The sequence below is a fragment of the Euprymna scolopes genome, chromosome 2, assembly GCF_053919585.1.
Source record: "Euprymna scolopes isolate OS-2025 chromosome 2, ASM5391958v1, whole genome shotgun sequence".
Classification (NCBI taxonomy): Eukaryota; Metazoa; Mollusca; class Cephalopoda; order Sepiida; family Sepiolidae; genus Euprymna; species Euprymna scolopes.
The window spans coordinates 142,172,124-142,197,281 of NC_136483.1; the positions used below are offsets into that span (position 1 = coordinate 142,172,124).

Sequence of the window (25,158 nt, forward strand, 5' to 3'; positions counted from 1 at the left end):
CACAATTACATGTGCAGCTGCCCCTACAGAGGGTATTCTTTGTCTTTCGAGACTGAACGGAGGCATCAATACATGCTTGATAGACTCTTCCCTTAGCCAACAGTGATAAAGCTCTGCTGGTTAGTAAAAGCAGAAATTTTCTAAACTTAATCCATCCACTATCTCTTGCAATCACCCTTGCACCTGGTTCATAATTATTTAAAATTGGCTCACATTTAGAAAAGTTAATTTCATCTTCTGGAATGTATGCCTCAGACACACACAATTCAATGGGAATGTCTCCGGGATGAAGAGGAAAGAACATCTGCTGCTGATGTATTCCAGTCCATTTCTGGTTATTCCAAGCATCAAGTTCAACCAAAGGGATACATGTCCATCCAAGGGGAACTGAAATACAGAACGTTTATTAGAACTATTGGTTTCAATAGAAATTAAGATTTTTTTGTGAATGATATGAAAATCTTCTCTCTGTTCTTGTTCAGCATCTCCACTATATTAAAAAAAAAACAAAAGAAAAATCTGTATGATGAAACGAAGATACCATATTCCAAAAATCATGTAAATTGGACAAGTAGATTTATTTTTACATAAAAAAAAAATCAAATTTTATGAGTAACTGAAGAGCGGCTGTCTGACATTTTTAAAAACAGTCTAAAATAACAAAGGAAGATAACTCAGCAATAATTCAAACTTGCGATATTTATGTTGTAATGCTTACAAATTCCCACTAATCGTTTAAAAAAGATTTTCTTTATAAAAAATAAAACTACTTGATCAATTTATGTGATTTTTGGAATATGATATTTTCGTTTCATCACAGGTATGTGCATCATACAAATTTTCTTTATTCTTATTTTTTACTATAGGAGGACCCTTCCCTTTCTTATTTGAAATTTGCTGGTGTCATCCATTCAGCATCATCATATACCGTATAATTACACTGACACTGATTTTCATCAGATCACAAAAGTCAAGAACATTAAGCCTATTCAGTACCAGATGGATGACCAGTTGAGAATACCAGGAGCTGTATGTGGAAAGACGGTGACACATCCTTAAAAAAAAATCACAAAAAAAACTAACATTATCAGAATTATGTCCCCTCGTTGAACACTTTACAGTTGAATTAAAGCTGCTCACTTTAGCTCACATGTGAAGATCATGATATTATAATCATTTGATCACTCTAACAGATGTTAAGACATTTAAAAATAAATGCTTAAATTTCAACAATATTTCTTGTGGTTGACAATGGCCGTGTGGATTTGTTCCTTGCTAATGGAGTCCAAAATGGCTTCGTTGCCGAGTTCGAATCTCTCGACCGGTGGCAATCATGACATCCTTCATTGATGATTCCTGAAAGGATGAGACACTAGTGTCTGTAGGTATTTACTAATTATTATAGTAAATAATTATATATATATATATATATATATATATATATATATATAAATATGGAAGAGGTTGGCTTAGTTAACCTAGTTTGAATGTGTCAGGGAGGCCCATTCACCATCGCTTGATAAATTAATTTCTATACACTACTTGAAATCATTGAAACGAAAGTTTCAGGATTATTCAGAATGTTTGTTATGTTGAAAGGTTAGGGAGGGGGCATTTTTTTCATGAAATATTTAAGAACTATCCTTGAAGTAACTTTGCAAGATAGACTAACACATGCAGATATCAAAAAGAGGCTTAATATTAATGTAGCAGAGTATGTATGGTGGCTATATGCAAATACTGCACTGTGTGCAGAATGACGTCATGCTAAGAAAAAATAAAAAAGATTATAAAAAGGAAAGAAAGCACGTTAGAGAAGGTGATCATGTTAGAGACGTGGGTGATGTTTGAAAGACAGATGTCAGAGAGAGGGAGCACGATCACGGTTTATTTGGGAAAGTACCCCAAAATAAATGCTCTTGTTACAAAAGTAAAAAAGGAGTCGGTTTATTATTATTGGGGTGGAAGTCATCCTGTGGATAAGAAATTTTTACGTATGTAATCAAGAATACATAATTAATCATCAAGAGTCAATTATTGGCACTTACCAATGTTAACCCCTTCAATATAAAGAATATTAATAATGGCATATGGGTATCCACCCTCCTTGATTTCCGACTTGTAAGGAATCACATCATAAGACTTGAATTGAAATATACAATCGACAGGTAAAGAAATGATTAATCTGCCTGCCACATCAACTTTGGTTTTCACATTGGCGTGGGGACCACTGACATGTTTGGCATCAATTGTGGTTTGGCAAAACTGCGATCGGACATTGATAACAATGTTGTCCATGTTGAGACTTTTCATCCAAGGAATTTGAAAGACCTATAAAGAGAAAAGAAGTCAATTTTGAAAAGTTTTAAAGTAATTGTTTTTGTCATTATGTAAAAAGCTAATTAGATTTTTTTTTTTTTTATGTCTGATTAAAAAATATTTTTGTTATAAACTATATATATGTACATATATATGTACATATATATTAGGTTGACGAGAAAGTTCTTCCGAAATTTTTAACTTTGATTTCAAATTATGTATTTTCAAATAAGTTTTCGTCATAATACCTTTACTTTATATATCATTTTAAAGAACGTTTTTCGCTCTTTCTAATCATTTAAATTACATTCGTTTTAAAACAATTATGTCTTCGTTTCAGAACGTTGAATACAAGATGGAAAAAAACAAATTCATACAATTTTCTTATTTCTATTCAAGCTAGGGTAAAAAACTGCTGAAACAGCTCGCAATATCAATGAAGCATTTAGCCCATGAAGCACAATGGTGGTTTAAGAAATTTTGTGGTGGCAACGAGAGTCTTGAAGATGATGAGTGTAGCGGTTAGCCATTGAATGTTGACAATGATCAATTAAGAGCTTTAGTCAAAGCCAATCTATGCACAACTGTTCGAGAACTTGCTTCTGAATTAGACGTAACGTATACGACGATTTCCAACCACTTGAGAGATTGGAAAGATAAAAAAACTGTATAAACAAGTGCCTCATAAATTGAACAACAACCAAAAGAAATCTCGTTATGAAGTGTCATCTTCTCTTCTTTTACGCAACAAGAATGACCCATTTCTCAACTGGGTTGTGACTTGCGATGAAAAGTAGATTGTTTACAACAACCGGTGATGCTCAGCTCAGTGCTTAGATGCCAATGAAGCTTCACAATACTTCCTGAAGCCAAAGTTGCATCAAAAGAAGGTAATACTGATTGGTGGTCTGTGACCGGTCTCATCTATTGCAGTTTTGTTAAATGTAGGCAAAACCATTACAGCAAATAAGTACTTTCAACAAATGGATGAAATGCATCAGAAACTTCAACAACAACACCCACCATTAATCAACAGAAAAGGCCCAACGCTTCTCCACGACAATGCCTGACCACACGTTGCTAAACCGACCCTGCAGAAGTTGAACGAATTGGGCTATGAAACTGCCTCATCCGCCATACTCTCCAGACCTTTCACCTACTGACTACCACTTTTTAAAGTATCTCGACAACTTTCTGCATGAGAAATGCTTCAAAAACCTAAGCGATATCAAAAGCGCCTTCAGCGACTTCATTGCCACTAGAACGCAAGATTTTTACGTTACTGGCATAAATACACTTGTTTTGCGTTAGCAAAAGTATGTTGATTCTGATGGTGCTTATTTCGATCAATAAATTTTTGTTTGAGCTGAGATATGTTCATCTGAATTTAAAAGTTAAAAACCACAAGAACTTTCTTGTCAACCTGATAGATATTGAACAGATCCGTTGAGTCACAATTATTATTACAATTTATTCTACTTTGATTTCATTGAAAAACTCATAAACTATGACATATTTAAAACATCCGTCTTGCATAACTCAAATAAGTTTCTTTACTTCTATATTATCATTATTATTATTATTATTATTATTACTCTCATTATTATTATTATCATCAGTAGTAGTAGTAATAGTACCTCTGCTGAGAAGGTTATGTTTTCAGTCAAGTTTGTTAACAGCCAAGTGTCCAATCGTCACCAAACTTTGTCAAAATATCGATCATAGTCTAACTTAGAACTGATTTAATTTTGAAATATCTACGTAAAATATTAAGATCAAGGTCACAAAAATGATGAAAGTTACACTTTTGGTGATAACTTTGGTTTTATTCATTGTAGAGATTTGCTACTTGGTCCATATTTTAGCCAATGAAGTCCTGCATCTCATATACCTTAATCTTTAAAGTTAGGTCAAGATCGAAATTTTTAGAGAATTTCAACTCTCGATTTTTCTAAATTTGATGTCTGATTTTTCTTCTTCAAGCGTCTAGTCTGGTTTGGCAAACATCGACGATCATGGCTCTCCATTCTTCCCTGTTCTTGGTTTTTCTCATGAGCTCTTTATTCACTGCAAATTTGTTTAAACTGTTATTTTTGTGTATTGTCTTCTGCCCTTGTTTTTGCATATTTTGCCACTCCATAACAGTTTCACTAGTCCGTCAGCCCTGATTATATGGCCAAAAAATTTTAGCTGTCTTTCTCTGATGATATTGAGATGGGATCTCTTGTATCCAGCCATGCCCATTACTTCTGCATTTGTCATCGCTGGATGACAATTGAGGGTTACTTGTCGTACATAATCCACCCCACCGAGCGACAAACTTCCAGATAGACTGGAAGCCCCCTTCACGCTGTTATCTTTATTCTGTTTCTTTCTGCTTGCCATGACATTCTTTGCAGAAGTATACCTACAGTAGTCTGCAATTATTTTCTAGGAGCAGTGCTCATACTGAGCGGATTGTCTTAGCTATTGTACTCATATAGTATCATCTGCCTAACACACAGAAATGCTATTAAACTTAACACATCATCCATCACCTGCCTTCCATAACTTCACGTAACCCTGCTCAGGGGATTAAGTGATTACTCGACCTTACCCAAGGATCTCCCACAGGCTAGCAGAGGGAAGGAGGCACCTTACTTCTGTTGGTGAAATAATCTCATCCCACTACTCACAACGTTTGGGTCATGATATGTATTAATAACAGAATGCAAAATTTTAGCCTGATTAGATAGTTTTTGAGTTCTCAACATTTTCATACAATATGAAGAAGAAAGATTCAGGTAAGACTTTGACCTATTCTTATGTTGTCAGGTGGAGATATGCAGTCTTATAACTGACATGTTATCATTTAAAAATACAGGGTGTCCAAAAAGTCACTGAAGGGTTGAAAATTTTTGTCATTTTACCATTAATAATTATTTTTTTCTCTATTTCAAATATTTTACAGATAATATTTTTGGAAATTAATTATGGATAAGTATAGCATTGAACAGCATATGCAAGTTGTGAAATTGTGAAATTCAGGAGTCAATTGTTTTGACTCAAAGAGCTTATCGACGTCATTTTTATGTTCCCTAAACTTGACTAGCCCTGACTTTTTCTTGTGGAGATATCTTAAAGAAAGAGTCTATGTTAACAAACTCCAAACCCTGTAAGAATTGAAGGAAAATATAAGGTACGAAATAAGGAAGTTAAATCACAATCCAGAGATTCTGCAATTTGCCATAATATTTTGGAAAGAGCACAAATATGCGAAGCTGAAAATTGGCAACATTTAAAATACATTATTTTTCAGAAATGAACATCGTTTGAATTTTGTATTTTAAAAAAAAAATCCCAATATCTTAGTAAGATTGTGTTAAAATTACACAATGATATCATCAAAAATAAAGGATCTAGTTAAGTTCAAAATCCATCAGTTACTTTTTGGACACCCTGTAGAAGGAGAGTTGAAAGTGGACCTTGGGTTTACTTTCAGTAGACTTATAACTTTTGCTTCCCTTATTTTGTCCTTTTGTCCTCACATTCCATGGGTGATGTTTCTAATGGGAGAGGGATAAGAATTGCTGCTTTCTGTTCTGGAATTTATGTATCAAACACTTATCATTGACTAGTTTTTGATATTGAAGTAATATTTATTTGATTTTTTTTTTAACTTATCACATCAGGTAGCTTCATGCTTTGCTTGGTGCGAATTCCATTAAAAAATTCATAATTTTAAAAATTATTTCTATACAGAAGTCAAGAGACTTATTATTTTTCCACTTAATTTACATACATGGTTAAGATGTGCACAAACCGACATATGTAAATTAGATGACAACACTGAAGAAAAAAAAAAAGAAAAAAAAAGAGTCACTCTTTCTCACAGAGACCTTAAGAAATATAAAGGTAATTCATAGAAGGCAATACAATGCAGAGGTGTAATAGATAGAAACAAACTGAATCAACTTAAGATATAAAATGGAGGAATAAGCTATGCAAATACACTCTTAGTCCCCTGCAAAGTAATCTCCTTCAGCTGTAATGCTCCTGGAACTTCTGGAAAGGCCCATGGAAGTCCTTTTATGTGAGAGATTCAATGACCCTAGTCACAGGCTCTTTCACCTCCTCAATTATCTCATAACAACAGCCTCTAAGGTTTTCCTTTGAATTTGGGAAATAACCAAAAGTCACAGGGAGCAAAGTCTGGGGGAAGGTGAGGAACTGTTTTGATGTTGTTTGGACTCTTGTGTATATATCCGACACAGTTAATCAACCGAGAACCACATCACTATATAAAAGCATATAATCCTAATGAACCGCCTTCTTAAGTAAACACTTCATTAAATCTCCACACTAACATACTGTACTTGCAATAACCCTTATCCCTGAGTGGCTTCCGGGCCTTGATAAGTGGTGACCACCGTGTAAAAAAAAAAAAAAAAAAAAATGTCCACCTTGGTTACGAAAATGTCTTTCTTTCTGATCTTCTCTGAGCACCCTTGGGACAACACATCATATAAATCTTTTGCATCTTTAGTTCCTCACGAATAATTGTGTGTACAGTTCCCACACTGACATCAAACTGATCACTTATTGTCTCTATAGACACACGATGCTCCTTATCTATGAAATTCTTTATTTGCCCAATGAACTCTTATTTGTTCTTATTTCCTTACTCCTCTAACACCTCTCATCATGCCTCACAGACTCCCTGCCTTCCTTGAATCACTTATGCCACTCAAAAACTGACGCTTGATTCATGCAAGATGTCTGTGTCATTTTTTTTCTAAGTTTAAAACAGAATTTTATTGCATATCGTTCTTCTAAAGTGCCCTCACATTCAGATTGCATTTTTGAAATTTATGAACTGCGACAATCAGGCTTTAGTTGGGTGTATTCCAATTCCTGCTGTAGCTGTTCATTTGAACCTGAAATCATAAAAATTTGTCATTCATCTCATAAGATGTATAGCAATAACATACTGAATTTTCAAAGCTCTACGGCAATTTTAAATGTCTGTACAAAAAGTCTGGAAACTTATTGAAAGCACCTCGTATGTATTTTTTCTTATATTTTATACTTATATTGTGTTTACTTGTTTCAGCATCTCAATTTGTTTCAGTTTGTCTATTCGTTACACTTCTGCATTATATTGCCTTCTATAAATTTCCTTTATGTATACACTTACACAATGCTTCAAGCAAACTACATTAACCTCTTACATTAAGAAATATTACAAAGTTCTTGAATCAGCATAGAGTGGGAGGAGTGAGAGAAATACATAAAAAGCTGAAAGCGAGAGAGAAAGAGATGAGTTATTCAGTTAATTATAAATTACAGCTAATTAGAACAATTAAAACAGGATTTCTAAGTCAATCCAAGAACTGAAATATATTTTAACATGCATTATATGTTTCTATTTACTTGCCTCCCCACAAGGGCAGAGTTAGACACAAGATCGGTTTTTTAATGTGGGGAAAATCCAGCTCCCCAAAAAGGGGCATTCTGGATAGGAACAAAAATAAAAATTGTCTCGGTCATGAAGGAATTCTCCTCCACTGACTGAGGACAGAAATGGTGAAATGTAGCATCAGAAAAATCCAAATCTTAAAGAAAAGGCTTTAAGGAAACAAACGTTGATGAACTCACATTTAGTATAATAAATATATTTCTCAGCTCCACATATGAAGGTAATTTTAAAATAAATAATTGGAGGTATACTTAGAAGAATCCTATTATAATAGTTTTCAAATTATTAAAATACCGAAACTATAATTGTTAAACATTAGTGGGTAAGTTTACTAGTATAAATATTAGTTAAAATATATTGGCTTAAATAAATCTGGCGTCATGTTGAGAACACAGCGCATTTTCCAACAAGGGGCCATGAAGTATTCAAATGTTTGTCGTTTTTGTATTAGCTAAAATTTGTGAGAAAGAAAGTCAATATTTATTTGGATTTGACGTCAGACATGATAGAGAAGGTAGAGATGCAATTCTTGACCGTTGGTAAGAAAGGGCTGAAGTGAGAAATTATGCTATTATTTTAAGCCTGGTCAGTACTAAAATGAGTGACCATTTAGAAATTCACAGGTGCTGTACGTGCTCTTCGCTTATCTCAGCATTGTTTCCAGTCGTCCTAGACCACTACTTCTCACTGGACTCAAGCAGTGCCGGTTCAAAAGAAGTGTAGTTGGCCTTATGCAACCCTTGCTTCACATTTATATGAATAGCTATCCTTACGGGGGGTATCCATTGTCTCTTAAGACTGAATGGAGGCATTGATCAATCATCAAATATATGGCATATATAATTAAGGAATAGGCTTAAAAGTTAAGTAACTTACTCTCTCTTTCATTATTTTTGTTAACTATTAAGATACGATTAAAATAGATGACTTGTTTAAGAATAAGCTGAAATGTTTTTGGTTGATTTTATTCTGTATGATTTCATTTTATTTTAGGTAACTGCATTTTTAATAATAGAATTTTTTTTTTAAATTTGATTAATAATTAAAATTTTTTTTATAAATTTTATTAATAATATAACAATTTTTTTTAATTTGATTAATAATTAAATGATTTTTTAAAATTTGATTAATAATTAAATTTTTTTAATTTGATTGATAATTAAAATTTTTAAAACTTGATTACTAATTAAAATTTTTTTTAAATTTTAATTAGTAATTAAAAGCATTTTTAAAATTTGATTAATAATTTAAAAAAAACAGTTTGTGCGTAAGATTAATAATTAAATAATTTTTTTTAATTTGATTAATAATTTAATTTTTTTAAAAATCTAATTAATAATAAATTTTTTTTTCTAAATTTCATTAATAATAAAAAATTTTTTTTAAATTTCATTAATAATTAATTTTTGTTTTAATTTGGCACCAATTTACCATACACAATTGCTCAATCATTTTTGTCATTTAATGATTAAACATCATCCAAAAACAGAAAAAGCATTTTGATAAATAAAATTTTAAAATAAAAAGATCACAGCACCTACCTTGCCGTTTTTTTTCTTTAGAACACTTGGTAGGAATTCCAATTTGAGGTGAACATTTTCTAAAACAAAGGATGTCATGGATTTTGATCCAGTCAAATTTTCCAGAATAAAGGATGGATCTGGATCAGGAATATCAACTTTTCTGTATCGTCTGGAAATAATAACATTTGGATTTGTAACAGTTTTGTTTATCTGGTTTACATTATATCAACCCGTTTTAGATTATTTAATACAGTAGTACAAAATATGTTGTAAACAGTTCATTGTATATAATTAGTTGAACACAAGATGTTCAGCGGAATTATTGATAGGTTGAGAGCGGATAACTAATTTGTGTGCAAGAAGTGTAAGTGGATGGAGACGGATGAGAAGTTAAATGTGGAAAAACGTATATCTGAATGGTGAAGCTATTGAGGTTGTCGAAAAGTTTTATTATCTTGGTGATACCATTGAAGCACAGGGTGGAGCAGGTGCTTGTATGATTGTAAGAGTTAAGAGTGTATGAAGTAAGTTGAGAGAACTGTAACATTTTCCAGGAACCAACACGTTGTGGCCTCAGTCACAATGTAAACAAAGAATAGAAAAGAACTTTAACTCGCTTTTTTTTTGTACAATGACATTTATTCCCTCATTTTCTCATTACTGCTATGACGTCTCTCATGTGATCATCTTCTCGAACGTGCTCTTGAACGTCATCCATCCCTCTAACATGATCTCAAACGTTATTTCCATCTCTAAAGTGATCTCCTTTTTAAAATCTTTATTTTTCCCTACCAGTGACCATGCATTTGCATATGTGTGTCCATGCTATGTTAAAGAATGTCTGCCATTACTAATCAGCAAAGCATTACCTGTGTCAACTAAAAGAAGTCTATCAAGCATGCGTACACAGTGTAATGATATACAGAAATGAAACCTGGACAGTGAGGGTTGAGGACACGCGTTGCTTGGAGATAAATGGTGCAAGAATGATATGATAGATGTGTAATGTGAGTCTTAAACACAGGCTTAGTTCTGATGACCTTGTAAGGAAGATTAAATCTGGACAGTATAGGAATATATGTGCAGAACAGGAGACTTTAATGGTATGACCACATTGAAAGAATGGATGAGAGTTTTGGATTAGTAGATGTAGGACAGTTGAGGTAGTAGGCTCAGTTTACAGAGGAAATCATGGAAGGAAGTGATAAAAATGGACCTGAGAGAAAGAGAAATAAACAAAGACTTGACCAGAGATAAGTTAGTTTGTAAGTCAATTTCTTAAAGCTGTCCAACACATGGATGTTAAACAAAATAGGATGATGACAATGATGCATAGTCAAATGATGTACGTGCTATTTCACACAAAGTTGTAGTAAATTGTTGGCTCATACCTTTCCTCACACCATTAGTAACCATTCACGGAGCAATTCTCTATCTGTATAAGAGCCAAGTACGTTGTAGCATGGAGTACTGTTGTCACATCTAGGCAGGAGCTGTTAGAAACACCTTATTCTGCTTTGACAAAGTTTAAAATAGACTTTGTAGCCTGATGCCCTTTACTTTTCCCTGCAACCTTTTTCACGAGCCTGTCTATGCTCTATTGTTATTTTCATGGCAAGTGCTCGTCTGAGCTCCAATCTATCCAAACTCTCACAAAAAAAACACTCGTCTAGCTGAAACCACTATCAATAATTTCCCCCACTCTTTATTTGTGCCTAAAGCTAAATGTAGACTCCATGAACAAGGCTTCTTTCTTAGAACTGCACGCCTGTGGAACTCTCTTCCATTTCCTTGCTTTCCAGCTGACTACAATATGGTTGTCTTCAAGTCCAACATAAACAAATTCTTGATGAACCGTTCCCCTTAAGTAATCCAATTTACCAAATTTCCACAACTAATGATTATTACGGTATTGTCCCATTGACTATCGTATACTCATTAACCTTTATCCTCAAATAGCCTCTGGGCCTTGAGAAGTGGTGACTCCTTTGTAAAAAAAAAAAAAAAAAATTATAATAAAGATCGAAATGCATTTATTTGTATAAAGTTAGATTTGTGTATGTGTATATATATATATATATATATATATATATATATATATATATATATATAGCTATGTACAGGTCTTACTCCTAAACTAATTCACTGATAATTATAAATTTTGGAACACAGTTGCTAGGCTATATTTGTCTTAATTTAATTTTATACAAAAGAGCTAAAAAGTGGGTGGAAACTCTTCATGAAAATTTAATACTCCTCAAATTTCAGTTTCTTTAAAATATTTCATGAATTGTTTGAATTCTTAACATTCACAACAAAATCAACATTTTTGATTTTCAAATAAAACTGTCATAAGAGAGAAAATTAGCCTTTCGTTATTTCTGATAAAAATAAAGTGGAATTGCACTAAAAAGCACAGAACTCATATTCCTGCTTTCCAGACGCAAATCATATACATACATCATAAAAGTATCAGAAGATTTCCACTTACTGGAAATTTTGCCGATTTATTTTCGGTACCTCAGATAGGGGTCTTTTACTCTGGATGTGAATCGATGCTTCCTGGATGTCTTTTGTAAAAATCTGTGATGGATAGCTAAAAAATACCTGAAATAAAAGACAACGTTATTTTTCAGAAATTATAAATAAAATAATTTAAAAAAAAATGATATCTATATAATATTCTGTTTTTTTGTTTTAGAATTTTTGAGATGAGGATTGATAATTTGTATTATTTGGATTATTCAAACTATTGTTCTCATCTTGAGTGTTATTTTGTGTACAGTATAATCACATTGACACACCGGTTCTCATTAGATCACACAAGTCAAGCAACGTTAAGCCTGGTCAGTACGAGATAGGTGACCATTTAGGAATACAAAATGCTATATGTAGGACATTGACACCTCCATGCAAGAACTGTAAAAACCTAATTGTATCATCTTCCCTTACAAGGATATACAAGTGACTGGGGATCACTTGTGAATCTGATATTCCCATGAAACTTCCTCCTTTGGAGGAAGCTGGTACAATCTATCTAGTATGATATATGGGTGTTATTTTCACTGCGTACTGGTTGATGTAACCTCCGAACTTCTTCCAACTCGAGTATCTTTAGCTCTAACTCAGAAAGCTGTACAGAATTTCAAACTGAACTTTTTATTTAATCCATTGGGTAGATTGTTTTCGTTTCATCAGCCATGATTGGGAGGAATCTTAAGTAAATCATTTTTATTTCATTCTTAGTTTCTCCTATAGTGAGGATTGAACCTTCAGCCTGCGGAAGACTATCACTTGGAACTGATTGTTAATGAACAACTTTATTCGTTACACCATGTGAACATTCGTCTGGAGGTTGACGGTTCAATCCTCACTGCAGGCGATACTGGGAATAAAATAAAAATCACTTAAGACTTCTACTCGGTCATGGCTGACATAATGTGAATAATCTACCTTCGTGGATTAAATAAAGGGTTCAGTTCCAAATGATTATGACTCAAATTTACTGCAAATCTTAAATATTTAAATTTTCAAATGATTTTGTCCGTATTATGCCCCTTAAAAACGCTTTAAGATAGTTCAAAGAAATTTGGTGAATATTTATTAATTGATGTCTAATACCTATTGTTAAAATGTTACAAAAATCGGAGATATCCGACTTGTCATGAAGGTCTCTCATCCCTTTTCACCACATTTGCATAAAGCTAAATTACATTCGGCCCATAATACTGTGCCTTGGAACTCTGTTCCAAAATTCATAATGATTGGTTATTAGTTTAAAAATATATAAACATATACAAATATGTAACTTCATGGCAATTAATTTTATAAATCTCCAAGTAGAGTTATATTTTAATATACATTTTATTTATACACGCTATAAGCTACACATGTTCAGAAATGTTTCTGTTAAAGTGTTAAAAAGTGATGAAAATCAAAAAAGTGTGAATTTGCTTTTTCATATTGCAAACTTTTAGTGTTTGCTTATCAATGATGAATAAATAAAATAAACACACACACACACACACACACATATGTATATATATAAAAGTGAGAATGTGTGTGTAAGGACACTTCTCAACCTATATACTCAATGAATTTTTTATCTACAGACTTGAAATTTAGTATATTGAATATTCAGACGTGTGGAAAACTTTAATTGGTTTTTATCTGGCAAAAAGGGCTACTAAGGGGTAAAAATTAAAAAATTGGTACATGGGGATCATCAGATTTGTATCTGTTTGTCAACTGCTTCATGAATGTGCATATGTGAATGGTTCATATGACAGATTCCTTATGTTAAGAATAAGTAGGTTTGAAAACACTTTTTAAAGATCGTGTCAAGCTGATTTTTTTTTTGTTTAAGTAATCCAATTTACAAAATTTCCACTACTTATGTTTAGTATGCTATAATCACATTGACTAATTAATGTACACCAATTAACCATTATCCTTGAGTGGCCTCTGGGCCTTGATAAGTGGTGATTCTTGTGTAAAATATATATATACTAGTGGTATTCACTCAGCGTTGCCAATGTGGAGATATATTGCAGAAGGTCTTTTAGATAAACATATAATCACAAAACGCCTTTCTTTGCTTCAGTATTATATTATAAAGAACTGCCAATACTTTTTGCTGTAAATTGGAAATTTTGATAAAAAGGATAAATATGTACCCATAGCTTTTAATATTTTCTCCATGTTGGTACAATCTAATAATAATTAAAATGCTGATTACAGAAATCAAAGGGCAAATTTTTCTTACTTTTGTCATCTGTGCATTATCAGTTGCATCCAGGAAATTAGTCCGCAGCAGTAAGACAAGTGCTACACTGACGTCACGGAAAACTTTGGGGTTCCAGCGTTGAAGAAAACACTGATCCCACACCCACAACATGGCTGTTGTGTCCAGCACGCTAGCAAAAGCCTGGAATAAAAATGATAGAATATTTTAGCATATACCTGGTTTTCTCACATCACGCCTCACTACCAGAACTTGCATGGAAAAAAAAATGTGAACTAGCAGGGCTACCCAACTTTGCCCAGAACAAAAATGTAACATATTTCTCTTAAAACTTCTATCTCTTTACCTCTCTCTATCCATCTCTATATCTTTCTTTCTTTCCCCCTACCTCGTTTTCTCTTTCCCTCTCTCTCTCTCTCTCTCTCTCTTTCTCTCTCTCTTCTCTGTCCAACCCATACCTCTCATTGGATGCACATATGCACATGAATAAAAAAAACAGTTGAATATGAAGGCAGAACTGCTTGCCTGGCGATTTACCTCCACCTCAGAGCCAACAAACAACTCCCTCCCAAATTTCCCTATGCGGACTGAAGCCACACTTGATGCTGTGAAAATCACCCCTTCTCATGTCCGCGATATCATAAAAGACTTCGACACCTCCAAGGCTTGTTGGTCTGATCTCATTTCTGCTATATTAATTAAGAAATGCTTGGCTGAGCTAGCTCCCATACATTCCAAGCTCTACAATAAATGCCTTGCTGAATATTGCTTTCTTAATAGCTGGAAAATGGCCTCTGTGGTACCAGTGTACAAGAATTCTAGTGAAAGGAAAATTACACCCCACTAGTTATTTTCTACATCAAAATACTTCCACTCAGAACTCTTTTTAAATATATAGATAAAATCACAAACAAATTTCCTACAATTGAATTTCTGATATTATTCATCCAGAGCAAGGCCGATCAAGACCATATCAACTTTGTGACTTTGTAGTTTTTAGCTGGACATACACATACACAACTTCCTTTAATATAATAAATTTATTTGTTAAAAAATGACACTTACCTCTCTAATCCATTTGAAGATAAAAAAGACGGGGTCATCAGGCATCAAATTCTCTGCAGAAAATGAATCAGAATGTTTCAACGCCGTTATGTTTAACCGTATTAAATTGGATGAGACACTGTTCTTCCTTTTCTGCCTCTCTTCACTAAACGCATCGTCTCTGAGCAGACCTTCCTGTAAATAATAACAAAAACATAATAAATCAGTTGTGAGGCAGCAGATGTCTGACTGACAGCGTTAGGATGGATCAAAGACTTATCCGGCCATTGCTTCTCCTTATTGCATGAAGTGTTCCGACAGATTTCTTTCAATTACTATCTACAATTAAAACAGATTGCACACTAGCATGAGCATTCTCATGACAGTTTTCTAAGCCTTACCACTTCCGTGCTAACTTATGACAACTTGGATTGGAAGCAGGTGTTTTGTTTGTGACTATCACTAGAAGATTGCCTTACAAGGCTAATTAACTCTGTCTATCTGGTTTTTGATTTTTCATCAAAATTTCCTTCTCCTAGATGAATTGCCGTAGTGAACTATGGCTGAAGAGCTTTATCTACCCCCTCTGAAATATTAGGGAGAGGCTAAAAGGGGCTATACCTTACCCTAGGGTGACCTGAAATTGTGCAAGGCAAGGGAATTCAGCTTCCTGAAGTATTATAAATCGATGCCTCCATTTAGTCTCAAGAAACAATGGATACCCCCTGTAAGGGTAGCTGTGCGTGTAATTGTGAGGCAAGGGTTGTGCAAGCTCCAACCACACCTCTACTGAACCTACAATGCCTGAGTCTAGTGGCAAGGAGAAGTGCTAGACGACTGGAAACAATGCCAAGATAAGCATAGAGGACATACAGCACCTGGAATTCCTAAATGGTCACCAATTTTAGTACTGATTGGGCTCAACCTTGCTTATATAGGTTGAGAAGTGTCCTCACACACACACACACACATTCTTACTTTATATATATATATATATATATATATATAGTAAGTTATAAAATATATATGGCGATTAAGCTACACTGAATATTCCACGTTTCATCCACTCTAGGACTCTTCAGGCTTATGCACGAATTTTGTGGTTGTCTGTCGTTTTTATGTACGCACCTTCTATTGAGATTTTAGTTAGCCAATCAGCTTTCTAGTATCCACCACGCCCTTCCTATCAGCCAATGAACATGCACTTACCGGACAAAGGCCTATTTGACCTCTGGTTGACCTATTCCTTTGTGTATGCGTAAATGAAGTAGTTATATATATATATATATATATATATATATATATATATATATATATATATATATGAACAGGGATTAAATGACGATCAATGAATGTTATACACTCTCTTATGTTTATTGTCATTGAAATCGGTGAAATTGCTCATTTTTTAATCAAAAGAGAGGCATATGAAGCTTCTCAACAGTAACTTAGTCCACAATATATTGTAGTCTACATTGCACTGTATAGAACCTACTGTTGATTTTATAAAATTATTTTTATATATAATGGCCTGAATTAAGTTTTAAAATGCAAAAGTCAAGGATCATGTTTCAATTGTGCTCTAAACACTCTGCATCTCTGTCATATCAAAGAACCTACTATAGATTTTATATGGCTGACGTTTCTGCTTGTGCGGTTATAATGTAGGTTTAAAATGAAAAGTATCATGCTGTAATTGTGCTTTAAACAAAAACATTCATTTTGAGCGTGCCCCTGTCATACTGTTAATTTTATATTTGGTCAAAATCCTCTGTTCCTCCTGTCATCAGATTTTTTCAATTATCGATACATCCATTTTGAGCGTGCCCCTGTCATACTGTTGATTTTATATGCCTGGCCTTTCTGCTTGTGTGATAATAAAACTTCTCAAATGCACTCATTATGTTAAGTTGTATGAAATGTTAACTTTGGTCAAAATCCTTTGTTCCTCCTATCATCAAATTGTTTTGATTATCGATTATTGATTGATTGAAGAGATTCTGAAACAAAACCTACTAAGAACACTGCCAGATACATGAAGTACATTTGTGTGAAATTTAATAAAAATCGGCCCAGCTGTTTTTTATATAATAGTAGAGATAATATTTGGAAAAATCGGATGTTGAAAGTCTGTCAAAACTTCGGTCATGACTAAACTTATAAAGGTCATATAAGATATAAAAATTCATTGGCTACAATATGGGTCAAGTAACGAGTCTCCATGATGAATAGAACTGAAATTATCACCAAAAAGGTGACTCATCTTTTCTGTGGTCTCAGCAAAAAAATGAAATCAATTCCAAATTAGACCATGACCGATAAGGTTTGGTGATGATTGGTTAAGCAATATGGACAATAGACTGTACACAAAATAACATGGTGACAAATTTGACCGAATACATAACCTCCTTAACAGAGGTAAAAGATTGTTAAAAAAACAAAAACAATAGATACAAATTAGGACTAAAGTTTAATTTTTCAAATCTTCAGTAAATTTTGTTTCAAACAAATATTTCAAAAGATTTAATGAATATTACATTTTTATTTAATCTGCATACCTGATTATTCTGTCCTTTCTTTTTTATCGTTATCATTTCTTACTAAGATTAAGCTTCCCCTTCTTTGTCCATAAAATTAAATTTGCATGCATGCTGATTCATATTAAAAAAAATGAGCTGCTCGCATGTACATTCACTTTCATGATATCGACAAATTTTTCCATGCTTGATAAACCGTGTTTTCTATTAGCCAAAAAGTTTATACATTAAGCATTTCAATTTGGAGCCTGTTTTTACACACAAACGAGACTCTTTTAATAATTTCTTCATATATTCTAGGCTAAAATTTATTCTTTCCTATTATTTGAATTATTATTTGGACTAATGTTCTCTCATGGATATTCTCACAATGTTTGGGTTGATGTAAACTGTAACCTCCTTCAGGTGTATCTTGTCACACTTGGGAATCTGTACAGAGTTTTAAACTGATTAGTGGCTAATGGACCATAGAAGAGGCGCAACAGATAAAGTGCCAAGAAATAATCGGTTCTAACAATTTGGGTTAAGATCTTTGAGTTTTCGATCTTATAACAAAAATGTTCCAAAAAAACATTCCTTGTTTTTTTTTTTCATGTTTCGGAATTTTTTAGATGAGGATTGATAATTCATAAATCATTCGTACAAGAATTGTTCTGTTTTAATCCTGAATGCTATTCTCGCAACGTTTTAGCTGGTGTAATCTCTTGTTGTCTATCGGGGTACATATTGAGACAACATATCAGAGAGTATATCGGGGACGTATATATCGGAGGACGAGACATTTATGTGACATGTTACACAGTTCATTTATTTTTTTAGGGGGTTTGTGGGGTTTGTTCGAACATGTTTTCCCGTATATATATACATCCACACGTACGCGCACACACACGCACGTATATACACAGCCTCATACGCACACACACACACACGCTAACGTACACACATATACGCACACATACGCGCACAAGTACACACACATGCGAAACGTCACTTCCTTTAGAGTGAAAGCCAGACATGCGCAGTCAGAACATTGACCCCAGTATAAAAGTCAACAAAACCTGTCAACTGTCTCTTTTTGCATCTGGACCAGCGTTCGACCTGCTTAGTCGTCGAGCTGACCGCATGTTCTAACGTCCCTTTTCCTGCTACTGTAATATGGGGCAAGCGTAAACACATTTAATACGCTTTCCCTCTCCATGAACTGGATTGACTTACTCTCTCTATCTCCCCTTCGCTTTGGCCCATCGACACAGACATGTGCGCGACTTTCTACTGAGTTTAACCCTTTCTTTCTACAGCCGGCTTGCCACTTCGCATTTCTCTATTCCTTCCACGTGCGTAGTCGTCAACGGCTGAATGAACACGTGTACACGAAGACCATCATTTCTCAACAGAAAATAAATGACATGTTTATTTTATTCCAGCATTTGAGCTCTGTGTTTTATTCGTTTCATTATTTTTTCTTGTAGCAAGTTAGGGTATTTTATATCCTGGTCCGCAACAGGTTGCTCAATATCCTTAGTATTCCAGCTCTTTCTACCCAGGCAACATTGGGTACCTCCGCTAGTCTATTATTTAAAGGCAAACGTCTGTTTGTTTGTGTGTTTGTGCAAATGTCCGCTAAAAATTTTTGACACACGCATTGGACCGGGTTGAGACCAGAACCATGTTCTGAGCAAGAAAGAGCAATGTGTGAAAATAAAAGAAAAATGGTTAATTATTTCCTATAGAAAAAGACGTTTGAAACAAGGGAGGGTCGAAAAAATCATTCCTTCTTAAACGACTTTGACAAGTACGTATGCGCATCAGGCATTCTTTCTTGAATTGGTCTAAATAAAAATAAAAGCTACGTTATTTCGCTGACAACATTGTGTGGCAGTGATTAACGAGGTTGGGTAATAAGCTTTTAGTTTTCACATTCAAGCTTTTTTTACAGGTTTTTTTTAAAAAAAGCTTTTTATTTGCCATAGCATTTTCTTATTTTGAGGATTACGTTATGTGGTATTTTTACTTTTAACTAATCATTTTATAAAGGTGTTGTGTAGCGGGAAAACAACATATCAGAGAGTATATCGGAGGATGAGACATTTATGCGACACTGTTACACAGTGACGATGATGACGTCGTTTGTATAACGGCGTAAATGGTGACGGTTCTACTTAGTTCATTTTATTATTAACAGGAGACATATAAATGTGAGAAGAGAGATGTGGAATACAGTTCTTTTACATCATTAGAGGGGGAGATACATTACTTATAATGGTGGGTACAGTTAACAATTGAAGTAAAGTAAAGTAAAATGCGTTTACAAGATGATAGACAAAAACACATTTACCTTTCAGTTTTAATGACAACGATGAAGACAAGTTTACAAATATATGATGATTCTTTTATTCTACCAGCTGGCTGATTGATGAATCAGGAACTCAAGCTCTTTTACGATTACATTGTGGTAACTTCTCCCCCTCTCACCTTCAAGAGGGTGTCAGCTCCCAGTCTGACGGACTTGACTTTCTCTGAGTTTCTTCTCTGGCTCTCTGGCTCTGCCTGTTACTGTCTCGAACCCATCTCAATATATTGGAAATTCCCTTCTTTATCACGTCAGAGGCGTGCTTCAACATGTAAAATTCATTCACGTGGATTCCATCTATGTCCAAACATGCTCTTGGCGAACAAAGAAATTCCTAAATGAATTGTTTCATTTACAACCTATTTATTTCATCATTATTTCTAAACTGCATTGTTCATATCTAACTCTGGCAAAATTAATATTTAGTTATTTCCAAGAACAATGACAATCGTTCTACATTCCTAGGATTTCAATATGTATTCTTTTTTTAAATTTTCTTACTGGGTTCGATCCTAACCTTTTCTAAATATCATTTTCAACTTATTTACTTAATTACTGGGGTCTGTCCCCTTCTCATGTAACACTCTAACCGTCTTTAGGTGCATCCTATTGAACTCGGGAATCATTATGTTGAACTCTAGAGTCTATACAGAATTTCAAACTGAACCATTTATTTAATTCATGGGTGTAGATTGTTCTTGTTCCATCAGTCATAACAGAGTAGAATTATTAAATAATTATTATTTTAGTCTTAGTATTGCCTGCATTCAGGACTGAAATTTGAACTCTTCAAAAGATTGTCATGTAGAATTGTGTGACAATAGAGACAAAAACGAAAACTTATCAGCCTCTTTGCATGTCATGCATGCCCATCTACTAAGGCAAAAAAGAACAACTTTTTTTTCATAATTGTAGATTTTTATAGTTGGGACAGATTTGCATATACAGGGTGGAATGATAAAATTGTTGCCTTAGAAAAGACAACATGATTTCATTTCTGTTTGATGAAAACTGGTTTATTTTTTGTTGCAAACCATATACTAGTTGGTGTACGGCACAATCATGTTGACACACCGGTTCTCATCATATCACCGAAGTTAAGCAATATTGAGCAAGGCCAGTACCAGATGGGTGACCATTTGGAAAGGCTAGGTGTTGTATGTACCTTCTGGGAAGGTTGGGCGTGGGGCCAGAAAACTCACCCTGTAAAAAGAACTCCTCGCTACAAAAGCATCTACAGAGTTGTAGATGGCCTATGCCCCCTCCAGAGGCTCTAGGCTATCGATCTACTAGTTGGCTAGTTGTGTACAAATCCCGAGAGCAATAGGAGCCTTCTATCATGTCTGAAAGTGACACAATGTTAAACGAACGAGATTGTGCCTCTTTACAACTCATGCTTTTTATCGATCCAAGTTATGACAACAGGACCATTGCCAGCACTCTCAAAATGCATTGCTGTATTGTCACGAATAACAGGGACATATCCAGGTGATGAAAACAAAATTTCCAGCCACAGTTATGATCTTTGGTGTGGTTTCAAGTGAGGGCCACATCATACCACCTCAAATTTTTTAAATCGACTTGAAAGTCAACACCAAAATGTACCTGAGTGTGCTGAAGAGTGTGGTGATCTCCTGATGCAATCAGGTGGCCACTAGCAGACCTTGGGTGTGGCAGCAAGACTCGGCGCCAGCCCACAAGTCCAAAGAGAGCCAGGCTTGTCTTCAGAAGGAGTGCTATGACTTAGTACACTTCTCTCACTGCCCCCCTCCTCCCCCTACCTGAACCAGCTGAATGACAACTTTATAGTTCCATCCTGTATGAATAACTAACTTGCAGGTCTGGAGACTAAGTGAATTAAATAAGAAGATGAATTGAAAGCAGGCAATTTTGCTTTTGAAAACACAGAGAGAAAGGATTGATGTCGGAAATTGATTAAGCATCATTCAGTGTTTGAGGAACAGAATCCTGTTTGAACTTTGGATTGTCATTGTGACCTTTTTTTCTTACAGTCAGTTTACAAATCAAAAACCCCTATACCCATCCATGAAAAAACAAAACTAAAGAAAAAATCTCTATGATCTACGTAGCCATGACAAAGAAAAATATCATATTCCAAAAATCACATAAATTGATCAAGTAGTTTTATTTTTATAAAGAAAATCATTTTTAAGAGATTTAGAGTTTTTTTCAATGTCGCTCCTCCCCACGTTAAGAATGGCTTTTTAAAATCTTGCAAAAGTTTTAAATATTTTGATTTATCTACCTTGTTCTTTCAAACTGTTTTCAAGATGGCGTCATAAGATCGTCACATCGTTTAGTCATAAAAATTTGATTTTCTTATTTAAAAATGAAACTATTTGATGAGCTTACATGATTTTGTGTGTACAATATTTTCTTTTTTGTCCTGGGTACGTACATCATACAGATTTTTCTTTGTCTTTTGTTCTTTAATGGAGGGGAACTCTGAACACACAACACTGATTATTACTTAATTTTATTAGTTAGACCATACATGAAAACAAGACTAAATAAAAATAAAATAATATAAAATAAAATTAAAATAAAATAATATAAAATAAATAATAAAATAATAAATAATAAATAAATGCATAATAATATCAAAAAATTACATTTACAAGAAAAAGCTTAAAATGTTCAACCTTTGAGTGATTCTTTAGATTGACCTTGCTTATTTGTTGAAGATGAGTATATAAAACAGGGTCATGTTCTTTGATATTGTCCAGTACTTGCCTGGCAGCAGTTAGCATATGTAATTCATCAGGGAAACATGATGTCCTTAAAAGAGTCAGGTACAAGGCCAACTCATAGACATGCTCTCCTATAAAAAAGACAAAGGATGAAAATAAATGTTTGGTTTTAATCTTTTTGGAAAAAAATATATTTTCAAAGATTCTATGACCTTTTTTATTAATTTGAAATTTACAGTAAGCATTTATTAATTTTATTTTTTTAAATAAAAACAATATATTTATTCAATAAACTAGACCTTTTAGCCTGATAAAAACAGGCAAAAGTTATGGCCTGTTGACTTAGAATGAGTGCTTTATGCCAAATTGATGGTTGAATGTGGTCAAATTTATGCTAGACTTTTGAAAAACGAGCAAAAATTATAACCTATTGACTTAAAATGAGCACTTTATGCTAAATTGATAGTTGAATATATGGTTAAATTTGTGCTCATTTTGAATTAAATACTAATCCTTATTAATCTCCATTAATCCTTAACTGCATCAAACAGATACCATAATATTTAGTCTGCTGCACTTTATCATAACAAAAGTCCAAAGAAAATTTCAATCAGATCAGCCCATTAGTTTTCGAGAAAAAGTGGAACAGACAGGCAGACAGACAGACTAAGGGAAATATACAAGATAATAACAAATAATAATTAATTAATAAAATGCCCTTTTTCAAATATGAAAGTTTCATTGGATGTCCTGCAGGTTTGGCAAGCTCAAAGCATTTTCGCAAATAGTAGTGATGGAGAGGGTTATGTTATAAAAAATTATTTTTCAATTAAAGCCGACTTGTTTCATTTATAATGGGGGTTCAATCAATAAAATGATTCCATTCAAAACATTTCCCAATGATGAGTTCAATACCAACTAAATTAAAAAAGCTTCAGCTGGGGAGTTACTTTGGCTTTAAAGCCAACAGAGCATGAGCCATTTTTGAAATGGTCTTTTCCCTGTTGGTTCAGGAACAGCTGAAACCTCCTGTGTAGTTCTAAGAGTCCCACCTTTGCAAGTCATTGCCTCTTATCTTTCAAATGGAGTAAGTTCAAAAGCATGTGGACCTGATCTCATCCTGGCTGTGCTATTAAAAAAGTACTCCGGCGAAGTAGCTCCAATCCTCTCCAAACTTTACAACAAATGCCTTAATGAATCTTGCTTTCCTGCCTGCTGGAAAACTTCTTCTGTGGTACAAGTTTTCAAGAATTCTGGCGAAAGAATTGACCCAGTAAATTACCACCCCATTAGCCTCCTCACACTTTTTGTCAAAATATTTGAGTCCATAATTAACCAAGCTCTAGTCCATCACCTTACAGGTGCTAAATTTCTTACCGACCAACAATATGGATTTAGGCAAGCCCGTCCCACAGCAGGCATTCTAACTGTAATCTCTGAGCGTATATACCATTCACTTGACAAAGCAGGGGAGGGTAGAGCGGTAGCTCTAGACATATCTAAGGCTTTTGACAAGGTATGGCATGAAGGTCTTCTCAGGAGAATCAGATCATATGGTATCACTGGAAGAATACTTAACATAATTAAATCCTTCTTAGATAAGAGAAAAATCCAGGTTGTCCTCGATGGTCGTACATCTAAACAATATGACATAAATGCAGGAGTGCCACAGGGGTCTATCCTTAGACCTCTATTATTCCTAATATTCATAAATGACCTCCCTGACAAAATTGTCTGTGAGATGGATATATATGCTGATGACATCACACTCTATAACAGACACGACAGGAAAACAAATGAACACATAACTAAAGAAATGGCAAAAACACTAGAGGATGACCTCCAATCTGTAGTGGAATGGGGACAAAAATGGATAGTCACATTCAATGCTGCCAAGACTAAACTTGTTTCCTTCAATAACTACAAGAAACCTTCTCTATCACCAATAGAAATGGCCAAAGACTCCTTATCTGAAAGCACATCTTTTAAACTCCTCGACCTAACGTTCATAGGAAACATGAGTTGGAACAATTACATTGAGAGAATTGCCAGGGCCGCAGTGAAAAAGGTGGGCTCTCTCTACCATGCTAGAAAGCTACTTATGCCTGAAAGTATCCTGTACCTCTATAAGGCCACCATTCGCCCATGTATGAAGTATTGTTGTAACATTTGAGCTGGTGCATCTGCTACTTGTCTCTCACTCCTGAACAGGGTTCAAAAGAGAGTCAACCTGATAGGTCTTGAACTGTCATCCAAGCTTCAGCCTCTGTCCCATCGACAAAATGTAGCATCCCTCTACCTGTTCTACAAGTACTTTAACGGTGAATATTCTGACAAACTGCAAGCACTTGTACCCCCTCTACGTAAATACCCCCAACAAACCCGACAGGCAGCAAAATCCCACCCCTTCACAGTAGAGATCCCTAGATGTAAGAGAGCCTTCTACTCCAGTAGTTTCTTCCCCAGAACCAC

The 25,158-nt window shown here is 34.3% G+C and overlaps 1 protein-coding gene across 2 annotated transcripts in view; it reads right to left on the minus strand.

Annotated features, from left to right (window-relative positions):
* LOC145296822 (uncharacterized) overlaps positions 1–25,158 on the minus strand; it is a 141,288-nt gene that overhangs the window by 64,602 nt on the left and 51,528 nt on the right. For both annotated transcript variants that reach the window (XM_080142934.1, XM_080142925.1), the window contains 7 exons: positions 22,639–22,817; positions 15,110–15,283; positions 14,066–14,227; positions 11,792–11,907; positions 9,319–9,469; positions 2,049–2,331; positions 214–387 (listed from right to left, as the gene is read on the minus strand). In XM_080142934.1, the coding sequence (XP_079999060.1) occupies positions 214–387; positions 2,049–2,331; positions 9,319–9,469; positions 11,792–11,907; positions 14,066–14,227; positions 15,110–15,283; positions 22,639–22,817 (1,239 nt within the window). The remainder of the gene's footprint in view (positions 1–213; positions 388–2,048; positions 2,332–9,318; positions 9,470–11,791; positions 11,908–14,065; positions 14,228–15,109; positions 15,284–22,638; positions 22,818–25,158) is intronic.